The following is a 16263-nucleotide window of genomic DNA, read 5'->3' as shown; positions in this document are numbered from 1 at the left end:
CTTCTCTTGAAACGTTTAAGGTTCTCAAGCCCTAAAGGAAAAAGACACACTCTCACAAGCACACACACACAAGGTTATCAAAATGAATAACAGAAGACAATAATACAAGATAAGAAAATGAGATCTTGTTCACTTAACATTTTGGGCTGCTCTCTGAGGACACAAAAGCAAGGATTATCTTAAACACTAACCAAGGGTGTCAAGAGAACTACACTATCACTATGCCTATAAATTGCTGTCTGCCCAATTTTAATGCAGATAAGTGCTGGCTTATTGATTTGCATGATTTTCTAGCAAAATGGAATTCCCACGTGAATATGTTGTGTGCAGAAAATATGGTTTAAGAAGCTTTTACTATTATTGCTTCCCTATGCCAAAAGAACAATTAAGCAAATAATATTTCACTACTGTTTCAGGTCTACAAACTAACGTGGATTCCTGTCTGTTTAGACTTTAAATATCCCTTCCTGTTTCCCGATTCGCTCTGTTTACTTTAAATGATTCTGCTTATTGAAAAGTTGATCTTCTTCCAAATGTCTCTTTAAATAACACGTAAAATCTGAAAACGTTCTCCCTCTGGAACACACCTACTTAATTACAAAGGGGTTCGTGGCTATACCAACCTCACACTAATTCAGTCAATGACTGTGGAAATGGAAACATGTTTATGGGAGAAGATTAGTATGAATCTACATTCATCTCCTCCACAACCTCGCTTAGGTTACAAAACCTTTATCACACAAGTAGCTTGGAGTGGAATTAACTGACTCGAAGCTAAGGAAGATGAACAGATATGCTTTTAAGGTGTTAATAAATATTTTGGAAAGAGAAGAGGTAGTTTAGGTGCTTAGGGGTGCTGACCTTTGCTGTGTTGATTAGTGGGACAATGATGCATTATTAACACACAGCAGCTGTACCTGAACTGCTGCCATGAATATAATAGCCTTTTATAGCCATCAGGGGAGTGAGGTAGGAGGCCTTTATTAACCACTAGACATGATTAGCACATTATGTGAACTTTAGTAGGCAAATTATCTCTTATTGAAATAGAATGTTGGTTGTAACTAATTATAAACATGATTTTTAAAACTTCCCAGTGAACAACTCAATGTTTTACTACCGTTCAGCTCATTATTGGCTGGTAATCGACAAAAATGGGTTCTATTATGGGATGTACTTACAGGAGCTGAATCTCCAAAGGCGGACCTTGTCACCGAAGGCTGACTTTCAAATTGTTTGGCATTACAGGTTCAGGGATATTAGCATACGTGCAAACTTTCTCTCTTTAATTAAGTCAAACTGTTCATGAACTAGAAAAGCTGCTTTGGGAATTTTCTTCCTCTTTATGTCTTTAATCAGTTCTTAAAAGATTAGTTTTGCAGTAAATTTTGGAGAGTTACCTTGAAAAATAACAGCATAATTTATTTCAAAAAGCTTAATTTTGGGAGAGTAAAGATTATCCCATTAGCCTTAGTAAGTGAACACGGCGCGGAGAGTCCATTATGAACAGTCTTTTATGCCCTGGCAGAAAGTCATTAACATAAAATAAATCATTAGCTTTGATATTAAGCTTCTAGTATCTGCAGGTTTCAATGATTAATGTTCATGACTGCATCTGCCAAATGATAAAATATACTTTTTGTTGAAAGGTTATCCTGCCTCTTTATTATTAACATTTCTCTTTATACAATTGTTCCTGGCATTTTAGGCAGAGGCATACTGGCATAGAAGGAAAGAACTGGTTTGTGCAATGGCTTGGAGATGCCAATGCATATAACACTTTACCCATCATTTTTCAAATTACCCATTTAACTGAGTTAAAGGACTTAAGGAATTCAGGTGGCGCGCAGATATGCTTTCAATGTAATTGGACTATCTTTAGACCCAGTTGGTCCATTCTTTAATTAATCTTGCACATTATATTTCCCATCTCTGACCCATATATCAGAGGAAGGTGGTGAGGGGCAAGCTTGCTTGCCTGAAGTCAGGAACTACAAGAGGGTATTTCCCTCTGGAGCAGGCAGTCTCAACTTTATTTCATCCTCTTACACAGCATCATAGGCAACAGCTTCCATCCTAGCATCTCTCATTAGGTGCACTGACTCGCAATGCAGAAAGGGAAAAAGACGCCCCCTGGGGGCTTATCACTATCTGAGAGAGGGAGATTACAGGCTACCTATGTAGCTACACACACCCCATTTTCCCCAATTCACCTTGGACCTTCTAGAAAGGTTATTCTTTTCACTCCTTTCCTGAAAGAATCACTAGTCTACGACTTTGGAAGACACGTTCATTTCAGTAAGGTAGCCGAAATAGAAGAAATGGACCGAGAAGATGGTATTTTTCTAAGGTCTACCACTGTTTGAATTTTTGAACATCTTTCCTCGTGTGATTTCTAAATAATCTACCTGTGCTGACTCCTTGATTCTCATAAAGGTGCTCTGATACAAACATTAATTATTTCCTCCTGTGGATACATGGAAGATTGGGACACAGGTGGATTATAGGTTTTAGTTTCAGAACTTTTACCAGACATCAAACAGAGTCAGGCTTCTGAAGAGAATGGGAAATAGAGAGGGAGGGAATCATATCCTTTCAGGGTTATATTTATTTTGCCCAGGGGGTAAGTCAACACAGGTTCAAGAGCCCCAGTTTTTATATGAAATCTTCAAGAAGAGTCTTTTCTTCAGAAAGGCCTAGGTGTTCCTCAGGAAAGATCCAGTTCTTTAGTCTTATTAAGGTATAATTTGCCCAATTAAAGCCCTAGCATTGTGAAAAGCATCATCTCATGTGAAATATGGCTACACTTCTTAAAAAGGAGTGGTAATGAGGCATTCCTACTGACCAGTATGATTGCCTTTGTTGTTGTTGTACACGTTGAGAGATTCTGCCATTTCTGATAAATTCTCATGCATCTATGGGCAGATTATATCCAGGACCATGAGAAACACAGAAAAACACATGCTCACCCAAACACACACACACACACACACCAATTTCCCTGACTAGGTAACTTCCAGATAGGGGCTCAAAGACTTTAATGGAAAAGTATTCCATGCAGTAGCTGACAGTGTTACAATTGTGGATCAGATACCTGTAACTTATAAGTCACATAGTAACTCAAAACATTTTATATTTTCTTGGCCACTAGCAGAGCTTCTTATCAGCCAACCACGGCCCTAGTTTATTTAGGAGTCCTTTCAAGACAGTTTCATCAAAGCACATAACTCAAGAATGAAAAACAATAAATACTTGGCTAATGCAGAACCATTAAAAACTCCAAAGGGAAAAATGGACAAACAGAAAAGCATTAACAGTGACACTGGTTTCATGACCTTTGTTATTATAAATATAAATCAATGATGATGTTTCATAAGTACAATGGAAATCTGAAGATAGATTTTAAAAGTTAACTTTTTAATCAAGGAAGGGAAACTTGCCTATTCAAACTAAAGAGATCTGGGAAGATATCAGCACCTCCTCCAGTGATAGAGCAGGGGGCTTCTTTCTGGCATCATCCCTCCTCTGATCTTTTCTGCTACACCATCAACATCCAGGCACAGAGCAATATAATGTTCCCATTTTCAAAATGAATGCTGTAGGGAGGAAAGTGTTTTAACCAGGAAAGTCTCATTCAGGTTAATGTGAATTCCATGTCTCAAAGTATTACAGAAGAACTGCTATAATTAACAGTCTTTTGGCACTTCCATTATAAACCACATTTCTAAGCAGTTTATAACTCAACTGTTTTTAATGAGAAATTACTCTTCGGGATGAAACTTGGCATGCATGGTTTAAAACAAAAAAATGCTCAGATTCATTAGGGCCGATGTAAGCTGTAGCATCCTGGTGCTCTGCTTTCCTAGCGGGACATTTAAAAAATTCACTGTCTAGGGCTTCCCTGGTGGCGCAGTGGTTGAGAGTCCACCTGCCGATGCAAGGGACATGGGTTCGTGCCCCGGTCCGGGAAGATCCCACATGCCGCGGAGCGGCTGGGCCCGTGAGCCATGGCCGCTGAGCCTGCGCGTCCGGAGCCTGCGCTCCGCAACGGGAGAGGCCACAGCAGTGAGAGGCCCACGTACCGGGAAAAAAAAAAAAAAATTCACTGTCTACAGCTGGCCCTATCAACCAATGGAGAACAAAGGCTATCTGACTCTGGAAAGTGCACCTTCAAAGAAAAAGATCAACTGAAAATACACTTGCTCTTGGGCTTCCTCTGGGGACTGGTTCCAGGACTCCCCTCGGATTCCCAAATCTGAGGTTTCTCAAGTCCCTTATATAAAGTGGTGTAGTATTTGCATATAACCTACACACATCCTCTCCTATACTTTAAATCATCTCTGGATTACTTATGACACCGAATATAATGTAAATGCTATGCTAATGGATGTAAATACTATGTAAATGATATGTAAATAGTTGCTGCTGGTGCGCGGCAAATTCAAGTTTTGCTTTCTGAAACTTTCTGGAAATTTTTTTCCCCAAATATTTTCCGTCCAAGGTTGGTTAACTTGCAGATGCAGAACCTGCAGATACGGAGAGCCGACTGGATATCAATGACATCAAAGTGGAAGTCAATAAGAGAAAAAATATCTTCAAGATTGGTAAAAGTAAATATTCCCCATGTTAAAATTTTAAATTCAGTTTAAACAAGGCAGCTTTCAACCATTTAGATGCTTTATGTGGAAGCTTCTTGCAGGCAAGATTATAGTTATGGTTTGGGGGGCCACAGTATTTATTAACAATGGTTTACCACAACCTTGTCTTCTCCTAAAGGTATACATTTTAGATTCTTAGATTTGGTTGTATACAGTATAACTTTTATCTTAAACAACTGATAATATTTTTTAAATGTAAATGTTAATAACATTTAATGAAGTCATGATAACTATATTTAATTTTCCTTGAGGTGTAAGTTAAATATTCTACCTTGTGACTTCCCAGAAACCCTGAGATTCACGTTTGGATAAGCTAAGATGTAGGATGATAAAAGTAATTACTTAAATAGGTTCTGCATTTCCAACTATTCCCATCTTAGTCATCTATGCATATTCTGATAAGAACACATACATAGGCCAACCCACATACTCACTGCAAGTGTAACTCAGCTAACTTACTACGTGCAACTAAACATCAGGAGATCACAGTCCCACTTTCATACTATTTTAGAGTCTAAATAAAGATTTTTCACCGATAGGGGATGTTCAAGGAGCTGATTTCAAGCTCTCAATACACTGCATAACATGTGCAGGGAGAGGTGAACTATAAGAGCTTAGAAATACCCACATGGTTTTCCTCTCAGCATCATGTCTTAGTCTGTGTTTTCTTAGTCTATTATTCTAGGCTCCAATGTCATTCATTCAGATGGGGAAAAGGAGAGTAGCCTAGTTCAGGATTTTAAGAAGTGGATATGGGCCTGAGGACTGGCAGATTCCAACTTCCTTACCCCAAAGAAGGTCAGGTACTGGAGGAAGAACCGATTTGTTAACACGGTTATGATAACAATGATGGCAAGTAGAAAAGGGAGCACGGCGGCCAAGACAGCCACGATGGTGAGTCAAGCATCTGAGGAGAGGGAGGGCTTCAGGTTCGGAAGTGCACACCGCCCAGGTTCAGACCCAGACTGGGAAGGAGAAAAGCAGGGGAGGGGGAGTCGTTCCAGGATTGGGGGTGTTTGGGAAGGGGGTGAAAAGGAGGGAGGCAAGAGGCACCAGACGCACAGGCAGAGCAGCTGTTGAGGGCAGGCTTCCAGCAGGGCAGGAGGATCTCCAATAGCTGAGAAATATCCCCAGGGTCTTTTCAACTTTCTAGGAAGTTAGCACAATGCTGGGAAGCAGTAGAATAAGTCATCCTTCATAGCTAAATAGGATTCTCACCCCTATCCCAATTCTCTAACCCAACCCTTTCTTTTTATTTTTTTTATTTTTGTGCGGTACGCGGGCCTCTCACTGTTGCGGCCTCTCCCGTTGCGGAGCACAGGCTCCGGACGCGCAGGCTCAGTGGCCATGGCTCACGGGCCCAGCCGCTCCGTGGCATGTGGGATCTTCCCGGACCGGGGCACCAACCCGCGTCCCCTGCATCGGCAGGTGGACTCTCAACCACCGCGCCACCAGGGAAGCCCCCATCCCTTTCTTGAATTGAGCCCATCACACAAAAGAAGTATGCCCACAAGAAATAGTTCCACACACCAAAACCCACATTGGAGACCCAGTTTTGGTCCCAAGAAAACCATTCTTAAACTTGGAACTTTCCCTTCAGGTTCAGCTACCTTACTTCTTTCCTCTGTTCTAAGCCCTTGCAATCATGTCATTTAAAAAAAAAAAAACGACAACAAGCAAATGAGATCATATTGAAATATCAGTTTAGTTTTTCCAACGAAGCAAAATATCAAAACGTTCCTTAGTATCGTCACTCAGTAACTTCTAACACGTACGATAAACTGTGAGAACACTAAACCATGCGAGCATGTTAGAAATAACATCATGAGCTCCAAAGCTCAAAACTGTAATTGTTGCATAGACATTTAAAATTGGAGTTTATGACACTGAAGTGTCCCACAAAGTCAAGACAGCTAGCTACATTTGAGGGTTTTGTATGCTATCTGATTTAGTGGCCAAAACCATGATTGCTCGACTTACGCTCTTACCTATAAATTTATTTAAAACATACTTAAAGACCTCAAAACTTATGAAAGATGCCAGCTTAATAACACTCCCATGGGAGTTTTAATTACACTAACGATGTTCAGAGTATTGACTATGAATTTCCCAAAGTCCTAGAAGTTATGGGGATGGGTGGAGAGCTAATCAAGCATGATGCTCTAGATTGCTTATAACCCTCCCCTTCCGCCTCCTCCTTTTTCTTACATTTATTGAAGTAGAAATAATGACTCCATCATAATGTCCTTGCAAATCCTGTATTTTACATAGGATGAGTTTTGCCCCATCGAAGTGCAATACGTAATACTCTAAATAGGAAAATAAACTCGAAGGAGATTTTGCAGAAATGATAATAAATCTTGTTTTTCTCAGAAGTTATCAAATGTCTAATGTTAGCCCTGACATTTTAACGCAGAGTTCATCACAAATAGGTCCTTCCTCCTATGTTTATGTGAAAAGATTATACACTGTCCTCCCTCATTTCAATGATAAAAGCCCAATATTCCAAATGCCCATTATTCTTCACTCTGTATATAGCCAGTATGGGTTTGTGTTTTGAACTTCCTTGTGTCTAAATCAACCAAAGAAAGATTCAGGACCTGATTCCACAAAAGCAACCGCTGAGAACAGTAAAGACCATTATTTCCTCTCCCACTGCTGGCAGAGGTCAGCATCCCTGTCATTAGCCATGTCATAACATAATTGTATTACTACTCCTTCTGTGGGCAGATACTGAGCAATAACTGAACACATCGTATCATTGCAAAAATGAAAAGGTGCCACTTCTTTGTCCCAATTTAGCATAAAATCAGTGAAAACAATCTTCAGAAATGACACTGCACTAAGAAACTGAAAGGAACTGTTATTACTCTGTGGGTATATATTTAAACTGATGCTCTGACATCTTCAACTAGAACCAAAAAAGAGGACTCTATTTTACTACTGGACTCCAATTGTGAGCTCCTATAATCCAATTTCTTTTGGTAACATTCAGCTCAATTAAGGGATACACTGTTACTTAAAATGGCCTTAATTAGACGAAACTCCAGTATGGTACCCATCTCTCAATGTCTGAAATATAGCCATGCTTTAAGTTGCCAGAGGTGACCACTGTTACTTCCAGCCTACATGTTTCTGTCCAGTCTATGAGCTACACTGCTATTTCAAAGGCTGACCTATATACAGCAACGTGCCATCCGTTCTGGCTGTTTGTATAAGAGATGCCTCGCACAGTTGCCATAACCAGCATTGTTGCATTGTTCTCACTTCTCTCCTGCAATGGGCTATGTGAAAATGGAGGCCAGTTTGCATAGTGATGTGCTCATAACGTAATGTGCTCTTACGATAGAGCGATACTAAATTAAACTGTTTTCCAAAAAATTCCTCCTACAGAGTTTATTAACTGAACAATGTAAGTAGTGTTTTGGCAAAATCTATAGAGCAGCAGTGCTGGAAAATGTCAGCAAAGTAAAACAACCTCATTTTAGTTTAGAAAAGCTTCAGGAAGAGGATATTCATTTTCTGGATTAGGGTCTCTTCTGACATTGAAAAAAATGTCACTGGAGAAACTAGTTACAACTGTGTGATGCTGAAGCACAGAAAGATACTGGTTCCTCTGGGATTCAGCACACTGACTTTAGTAAAGTGTGGACAGATCTTAAATAAAGACAATTAGTAATTTATGATCTTATCATCCTATTGAAAACAAATAACCTGACAAAGTGACTGTTTCTTGTAATAAACTACGTATTCATGACACCTCTGAAAGAGACAAGGTTTACTTTGCAGTCTCCTCTCTCTGGGAGAAGTCAGGTCCAACTTGTTTTTACTAAATGTGGATACAGATTTCTTATTTCACCTCTTTCAAACTTCTGCCCACCTTTCAGATCCCTGCAGATCTACCTGAGTCACTGTAAAAATGAATTCTGGTTGACTACATTCTAAGCAACTAAAACTGTGGAGTTGGACAGAAATTTTGTGCCAATGCTAATCATGATGGAGTAGAAAACACTAGTGCCCGGGTTTTCTGGGGCCTAGCAAACCTACTCAGTACACTGAATATAAGCTGGGATCAGTGACAAATATATTTGTTAGACTGCTACCCAGAGAAAGGCAGGAGCAGACATCCTGTGAGAAACATTTCCATGAAGTCTCTTCCTACTATTAAAAGTGTATCTTATGACTGTGCATCTTTAAAAATCCATTATTCCCTGGATAAGTAAAGTAGAAGACTTGCATCTAGTCTATAGAAAGGGTGGCTAATTTGCATTTTAAAAGAACAGTTTGCTCCTCATGCACCGGGTGACTTAAAAGGAACTTCAATGAGCTAGTAAAGAAATTCTGAAGACTTTCTAAATTAATTTATTCAATTCACAGCACAACCCACTAAAATTATTTAAAGCACTTAATTGGAAAATGATTTAATATATTGGAGTAATTCTTGATTTTCCAAAGCATTTAACTTTTAAATTAAATCTGACCCTACTATCACAAGAATGACGAGTGAAATGTGTATCCAAGTCATTACCTTCTTTTTGGAGCCTAAAATCACTGATAAATTTAATAGGATTTGTCCAGTTTCATTGCCAAACTGTTTCTGACCTTTTGGTTCCAATTACTACTGCGGAATATGTCTTTACTAACCAAGATAAGACTGCTGCTTTATTATTATTGTTAGTAGTAGTAGTGTTATAAGCAAAAATAAAATGTTGCAAACACAAAAGACCTGCTCGTTAAGGCAAAACAGACTGTATTACCAACAAATAATGAAACTTCATCACGCAAACTTCTCTGGCCAAAGTTACCCGTGCCTTCCAACTTGCCCCTAGCTAAAAGGGCCCCTTCCTGCAGGATGAAAAGCCTTTCTGCCTTGCACAAGACTAGATTTCCCTGGTTTCTAACTTGCCTAAACATCATCAACACATGCACATCCCTTTTCCTGGGTTTTGCACTGTGCACACGGCATCGGGGAGTTTCTCCACAGGGTGATATAACTCACAGCTCTGTGTGTGTGTGTGTGTGTGTGTGTGTGTGTGCGCGTGTCGACTGACCAAGACTCGGAGTTGCGAGTTCGTTGCGTGATGGGGAGCCCGGGGGCTGAGGATGCAGCGCGCTAAATACCTCTGTATCGCGTAAAAAAGCTGTTTGATGATGACTCGCCACCAGGCAAATGTTACTAGTCCCAACGATTTATCCAGCGGAATTCACCGAGAGGCCAACACGGAATTGCTCGCAGGGGCTGGGAGTATCTGACAGGGTTACCACGGAGCGGGAACTGGGCGTCTAAACGCCTCGCCCTGAGTCTCAGAGAACTCCATTCTCCCCGCCACGTTCACCGGGCGGGACTGCTTAGACACGTCCAAAAAGCCCGAGGCGAGGACAGCCGTGGACCTGCGGCTGCTCTCGGAGTCTGGTCCCCGCGCGTCCTCCCTCCGCGGGCTGAGAGTTCGAGGAACCCCGAGAGTCACTCCCTCCCTACGTACGCCCTGACTGCTGCATCCCTCGGACGAGCGGACCTCCGCGGTAGCCCCGGTCACCCTCATGGCCCGCCTCGCCCCGGGCCCCCGCGGCCTCGGCACCTGGGGTCACCGGGCTGTGAGCATAGCCCAGCCCGGGACCTGCGCCAGCCCCGCGCCGAGGGCGGCAGCTTTGGACGTGAACGCGACGCGCTCGCCCGGCTCCTAACAAACTTGCTGTTTCTGCGCGCACCCCTGGGCGGGAGCTGTCCCCCGGCCCCGGCGCCCCGGCGGCACCCCGGCCCGCAGGCCGGCGCCCGGACCGGTTCGGGAAAACAAAAGCGTTGCGGAGCGCTGTGCCCGGCGGGGGGCGGGGGCGTCTCCCGGGTCCCGGCACCCCAACTCCCGGCGGCTCCCCTGGCAACTAATCCCGGGCGGGGAAGCGGTGCCACGAGCCCCCACCGCCGGGAGAGCAGGGAGGGAGGGAGAAGGGGAAACCAGAAAATAAAGGGAATTCTCCCACTCTCTGCCCGTGTTCCCGGACCCCAGACACACCCCCAAAGTATTCCGCCGTTCTTTCCTAATTTTTTTCAACGCCCCCCCCGGCAAACCTAGGCAGGGAGCCTTAGTCGCGAACAGCAGGAAGGAAAGGATCGAGCAAATCGTGTCACTTTCCGCACCATCGCGGGGGCCGGGCAAAGCCCGGGAGCGGCTCCGCAATATTTACTCCCCGAGGGCACGCAGGGCAGCCGCGGGCTGCGAGCCGAGCGCGCCCGTGACCGGCCTCGGGCGACCGACCGCCCGGCCGCCCAGCGGGCTCGCCGCCGCCGCCCCCCTCCCGGGACCGAGCACTCAGAACACGGCGGAAACAAAAGCAGAGCATTCACCTTGTTGCAATAGTAGGGGTCCAGGCAGGGAGAAGGTCCCAGACAGGGAGCGTCGGGCGCAGCGGCGGGCTGGGCTGGAGGTGGATAAAATCTTACGTCCATTTCACTTTCACATCAAGCAACTCCTTTTCTTTGCCTTTTTCAAAAAAGTGTCCAGCAAAACAAGCTTAGACGGAACAGAGAGAGGTGTCTGGACTCTGGAGTAAGAGAAACACCTTCCTTCCCTCACATCCGTTTGTGGTTTGTTTAAGAAGAAGAGGAGAAAAAAAAAAAAAAGAAAAAGAAAAGGGGGGGGGAAGCGCTCAACTCTCCCCCAAGCCGCGGCGCGCACCCGTCGTCGCCGAGCGCGCAGCCTGCTCCGCCGCCGCCGCCTCCCGGCCCCGCCGCCGCCGCCGCCGGGCAGGTAACTTCATGCGCTCATTGTCCCCCCCGCCCGCCCCCCCATCCCCGCCTCCCGCGCCCCTCGCCGCCCGGCACACGCGCTAGCGCTCGGGCTCTAGGTACTGGGCGTTTTATTGGAGTCTCTGAGTTGCTCTGCTTTGAGTTTATTTTCTCCACCTTGGAGGCCTGGGATGGGGGGAGGACTGGAGTGGGAGACGGGGCGGGAGGTGGGGGGGTATGAGCGCCCGGGGCCGGGCGGGGTGGAGTGCGCGGCACGACGCGGGCAGCTCGCGGCCCAATGGCGGCCGCTCGGGGCCGGGGGCCGGCGGAGGGTGGAGCGAAGGAGGAGGAGGAGGAGAGCGCTGCCGGGCCCGGGCCGAGGCGGCGGGACCCCGGGGACCCACCGCTGCGCCCGGGCCACGCTCCTCCGGGCCAGCGCGTCGCACACAAAGGGGCCGGCGAGCCCGAGCCAGCTGCGACCGCGGGGCACGGCGGGGAGCGCGCAGCCAGGGGGCGCTGTGGCGCAGCCCGCCCCGCAGCCCCGCCCCCGGCCCCGCCCCGGCCCCACCCCGCTCCCACCGCCCCCTCCGCGGCCGTCCCCACCTCTTTCTCTGCGTCCCGCACCTCCCGCGGCGCGGCCGTTCCCCACCCCGCTGTCTGCTCCCCCAGCCCTATTCCCACTCTCCGGTGGAGGTGACTTTTCCGGGCAGCGCCGCTCTCGGGGCTGGGAGCCCTCAGGGAGCGCCAACCCTCTGCGTGCTGAGAGTGGGCCACTGTCCCAGGGACGCGAAAGGACTGCAGGGTGTGGATGGGCTGGAAGGGTCTCCCCTCTCCTGCTGCTCGCTCCCGCCTCCAGCCCTCGCCTCCCCGTGATCTCTGTCCCCCAGGAGGGTTTGCGAAGGCTAGGGCTGCCTTAAGGACTCGCAAAAGATCACAGGGGTAGTTCAAAGGGTAAATAGAAAAACAATGATCAGCACACAAGATTGGGCTAGAGGGAAAACACGTGGGCTTGCTAATTGCCCATTACTGGATTCTTGTCCTTTTCTAGTTGGAAGCCCAGTAATTCTCCTGGAGGTCCACGGAAGACCTGGAATCAGCCTCCCTATTTCTCTGTTCCGTAAGTGGGACGAGGAAAGCTCCAGTCACGTTTTCCCGCCTTACTTCTCAAACCCGGAAACTTGGAACTTCGTGTGTCCTGGTGGTTGGAAAGTTTGGCGGATCTTGGCCGCTGTCCAACAGATTTATTCCCGAGGCTCTGTCCTTGGTGGGAACTCCAACAGGAGTGGGCGATAGTTACCCTCCCAGGAGGGAGCAGCCCCGAACACTGGACCCAAGGCCCTACAAAGAAGCCTGGAAATACTTCATCTGTTCCACTTGTTTCTGGTGCCAAGAAGGATACTAATAACATTTCACCACCGGGCACAGCCTTCTAGTGCACGTTGATTGCCAACTGCTCCGTATAACTTTCCCATAGCTATGTTGCTTCCTCTGCAATTGAGAGCATCAGTCACGTACAAGCAGAGATATCTGAAAGAAAATCTATGAGGACAGTATAAGGAATGATAAAATGAACATCACTGGGCGTCTATACATGGCTCCTTTAGGAACATTTTGCTAAGCATCGCTTTATACTTCTTACAGCCTTTTTCTTGTAAGCCATGGTTTTCTTTCTTCCCTTCATCATTTTTTTTTAAACATGTTTATCGGAGTATAATTGCTTTATAAAAAAATATGGAACGCTTCACGAATTTGCGTGTCATCCTTGCGCAGGGGCCATGCTAATCTTCTCTGTATCGTTCCAATTTTAGTATATGTGCTGCCGAAGCGAGCACACCCTCATCATTTTTATAAGTGGCAAGAATCCAGCTTTCTCCCTACCTCCAGATTAACATGGTGCAGATTGGTGTAGGGAGAGAGAAGTGTAAGAAAAAATAATTTTTCCCCACTGGATTCAGAAGAGCCTCCATATTTCCAGATCATTCAAGGCACAAAATAAAAACTAAAAAGTAGAAAATATGTTCTTTCTTTAAATAAAGGTCTTTATAATAAAATTTAAATGAAGTTTTGTGGTTTGTAACATCAGTGTTCAAATTTCAATTGTAGATGCTAAAATGTGCCTATATGCATTTTCTTCTATGATTAAAAAAAAAAAACTTTTAGGTTTAAATTAAACATTTCTAAGCTTAAATTTCTGTCAGCGATCCAGCATTTATTACCATCGTATTACATCTCTTCAAAATTGGATTTTTAAAAACTTCCTTAGCATCTGTAATTGATTTCTGTTCGATGGCCTTGTGAACATCAGAAGATGAGATAGTTCAGGGCAGAAGCAATATTATCATCAACATCTTGACACCTGGGGGAAGATAACGATGTCTCCACTTTGCTCCACAGACTTACCACTTTCCTCTGTCTCGAGGGAAAATCCACGTGCAGTGTGTAGAGTCAAAATGATGTGTTTGTGTGTGCGTGGTGTGGTGTTATGGGTGAGAATGTGAACCGTTGATAAAAAAGCTCTTCACTCCAATCACTCATATATGGAGAGTAGCCCCTGAAGGTCAGTGGGGAGTGGAGATGAAAATGGTGTGAATGATCAGTCATGCCTGTGTGATGATGTCTCCATAAAAATCCCAAAAGTACGGGGTTCAGAGAGCTTCTGGGTTGGTGAACAGTGGAGGTGCTGGGAAAGTGGTGGCCCCGGAGAGGGCATGGAAGCTCTGTGCCCCTTCCCAGGTACCTTGCCCTCTGTAGTTCTTGCATCTGTTTGTTCCTCTATATCCTTTGTTATACCCTTACATATTCAACTGGTAAACAGTAGTCAACTGTTTTCCTGAGTTCTGTGGGCCACTCCAGCGAATTAATCAAACCCGGGGAGGGGGCCATGGGAACCGCTGATCGGTCAGAAGCACAGGTAACAACCTAGACTTGCAATTGGTATCTGAAGTGTGCGTGTGTTTGGTGGGGGTGGGGGTGGCAGTCTTGTGAGAATGAGCCCTTATCCCGTGGGATCTGATGTTATCTGCAGGTAGATAGTGTCACAGTTGAGTTCAATTGCAGGACATTCAGCTGGTGTCACAGAGTTGCCTGATGTGGAGAAAACCCACACATCTGGTGTCAGAAGTGTTGAGTGTACTAGTACCGTAAGAGCAAAGGAGAAACACAGGAGGAGGACCGAGTTTTACCCAACTCACGTGGGAATGTGAGCTGTTGGTAAAAAATTTTTAAATCCTTAACTCCAATCCCTCATACATAGAAAGTAGACCGTGAGGGTCATCTCGGTGTAATCGGAAAAAATACTCTCTTTACAATGCTACACCCAAGACCTATCACGTATTGAATGGGTGCACTTCTACCAAGAAAAACTTGGGGAAATTTGAATAGCTCGACCTCTGAGTAAATCTTATTACTTTGGAAGATAAAATAGTAGAGAGTCATTATATTACTTTTCAATTTCTGGAACACTTAACTCTATGTCACAGCTAAGTGTACTCGTTTGTCCATTTATTCATGTATTTGTACATTCTTCAACAAAGCCATATGAACGGGGGGCGGGGGGAAGCACTATGCTATATGTTGTGTGTAGGTTAACATATAAAAACAAATTACTTAAAACAGTTTCTTCTTTAGATGGGTTTAGAGTCTTATCCAGCAGTATTTCCAACATTGTTTGGTCAGTGGAGTCACCTCAGAAGCTTTGAAAAATACTTGTGCCCGGGGTCCTCCTGCATAGAATCTGATTCAATTCATTTAGGGTAGGGTCTGGGCAACAAAACATGAATGAATTATTGTATAAAGTCCAAAATACAATTTGGTCATCTGAACTAGGGACTTTATATACTCTCATTACCAGAAAGCATGTGCCTATGAAGGAAACATCTCCGTACTTGCATTGATGTAATAATATGGATAGCTACAATATATAAAATGCCTCCTATATCCTAGACCTGGTCCTCATTTCTTTACCTTTAATTTCACTGTCTCATTTAGTTTTACAAATTACATTGGAAATCCTAACCAGTAATTACAAACCACACTTAGTCTTTGATTTGGTACCCTGAATATTACCCATCTTCATTTTAATTATGGTTTCATAAATTGTAGTGTTTTCAAATTTGCAGTTGTTTTCCTTGACCACATTTTATGTTTACTGATTCTTTGTACTATGTCGGTAAGTCCTAAATCTTGTAGTAATGTCTCCAAATTACATACAGAATGTGTTACTTTAGGGAAAATATCCCCTAGACAGTTCATCCTATCCGTGATTTATGAGAATCTTATGAAAATCATTCAACAACAAAGTGGTACTTCCTGAGGGACTTTTATTTATTAGGTTTGGGAGTTAGTTTTTCTCTGAGGGAGACTCCCTCTATATAGGTACTATGAGAATGAAACATAGGGATTTATTTTGAAATACCAAATTTTAAAACTAAAATCAAAGTATGCCATATTTTATAACTAAATTAATATTCAGTCTTTCACTGGCCTCTTATTTAAGGGTGACCTTTCCAGTAAAACTAATGCCTCAATCTCTCCTGTAGAAGAGAAGACTTGTTCTTTTTACAGACCATTCATTTGAACCCCACTGGGCCACCTTCTGTTTTAAGGCACCTCATTATGCATGTGTATATAGGTTGACCTTCCTAACAAGGTTATGGGGTGAAATAGCTGTTTGTTTCCTTAGAACCTAACCAACCCGGAGTCCTACACGTTTTAAAGTTTCGAAAAACATTATTAATGGTTTTGATGGGAAAGGTTTACATTTTATCAACTCGCTAGTTAGAATTTACTGTTGTCCAGAGTCATTCAATATTTTTCTAAAGTAATTCAAATGTAAACTAGAGTGATATGCAATACATAATATAATGCAACAAGAGAACGCAG

At 44.2% G+C, this 16263-nt stretch overlaps 1 protein-coding gene and 1 non-coding gene across 2 annotated transcripts in view; both read right to left on the bottom strand.

Annotated features, from left to right (window-relative positions):
• The window catches only part of TOX (thymocyte selection associated high mobility group box), a 297352-nt gene extending 286019 nt beyond the window's left edge, over positions 1-11333 (bottom strand). Inside the window, exon 1 of the mRNA XM_029222730.1 lies at positions 11002-11333. Within this exon, the coding sequence (XP_029078563.1) occupies positions 11002-11103 (102 nt within the window). The 5' untranslated portion in view covers positions 11104-11333. The remainder of the gene's footprint in view (positions 1-11001) is intronic.
• A 1774-nt stretch (positions 11334-13107) lies between these two features.
• LOC114895703 lies at positions 13108-13214 on the bottom strand. The gene has a single exon (XR_003793605.1). It is a non-coding gene; the product is annotated as a U6 spliceosomal RNA (small nuclear RNA).
• Between the last annotated feature and the right edge of the window lie 3049 nt (positions 13215-16263).

This window comes from Monodon monoceros, unplaced genomic scaffold (genome assembly GCF_005190385.1).
Source record: "Monodon monoceros isolate NGI ecotype Baffin Bay Population unplaced genomic scaffold, NGI_Narwhal_1 Super_Scaffold_14, whole genome shotgun sequence".
NCBI classification, from domain to species: Eukaryota; Metazoa; Chordata; class Mammalia; order Artiodactyla; family Monodontidae; genus Monodon; species Monodon monoceros.
Note: the sequence above shows the minus strand (reverse complement) of the source record. Positions and strands in the feature narration are given on the sequence as shown.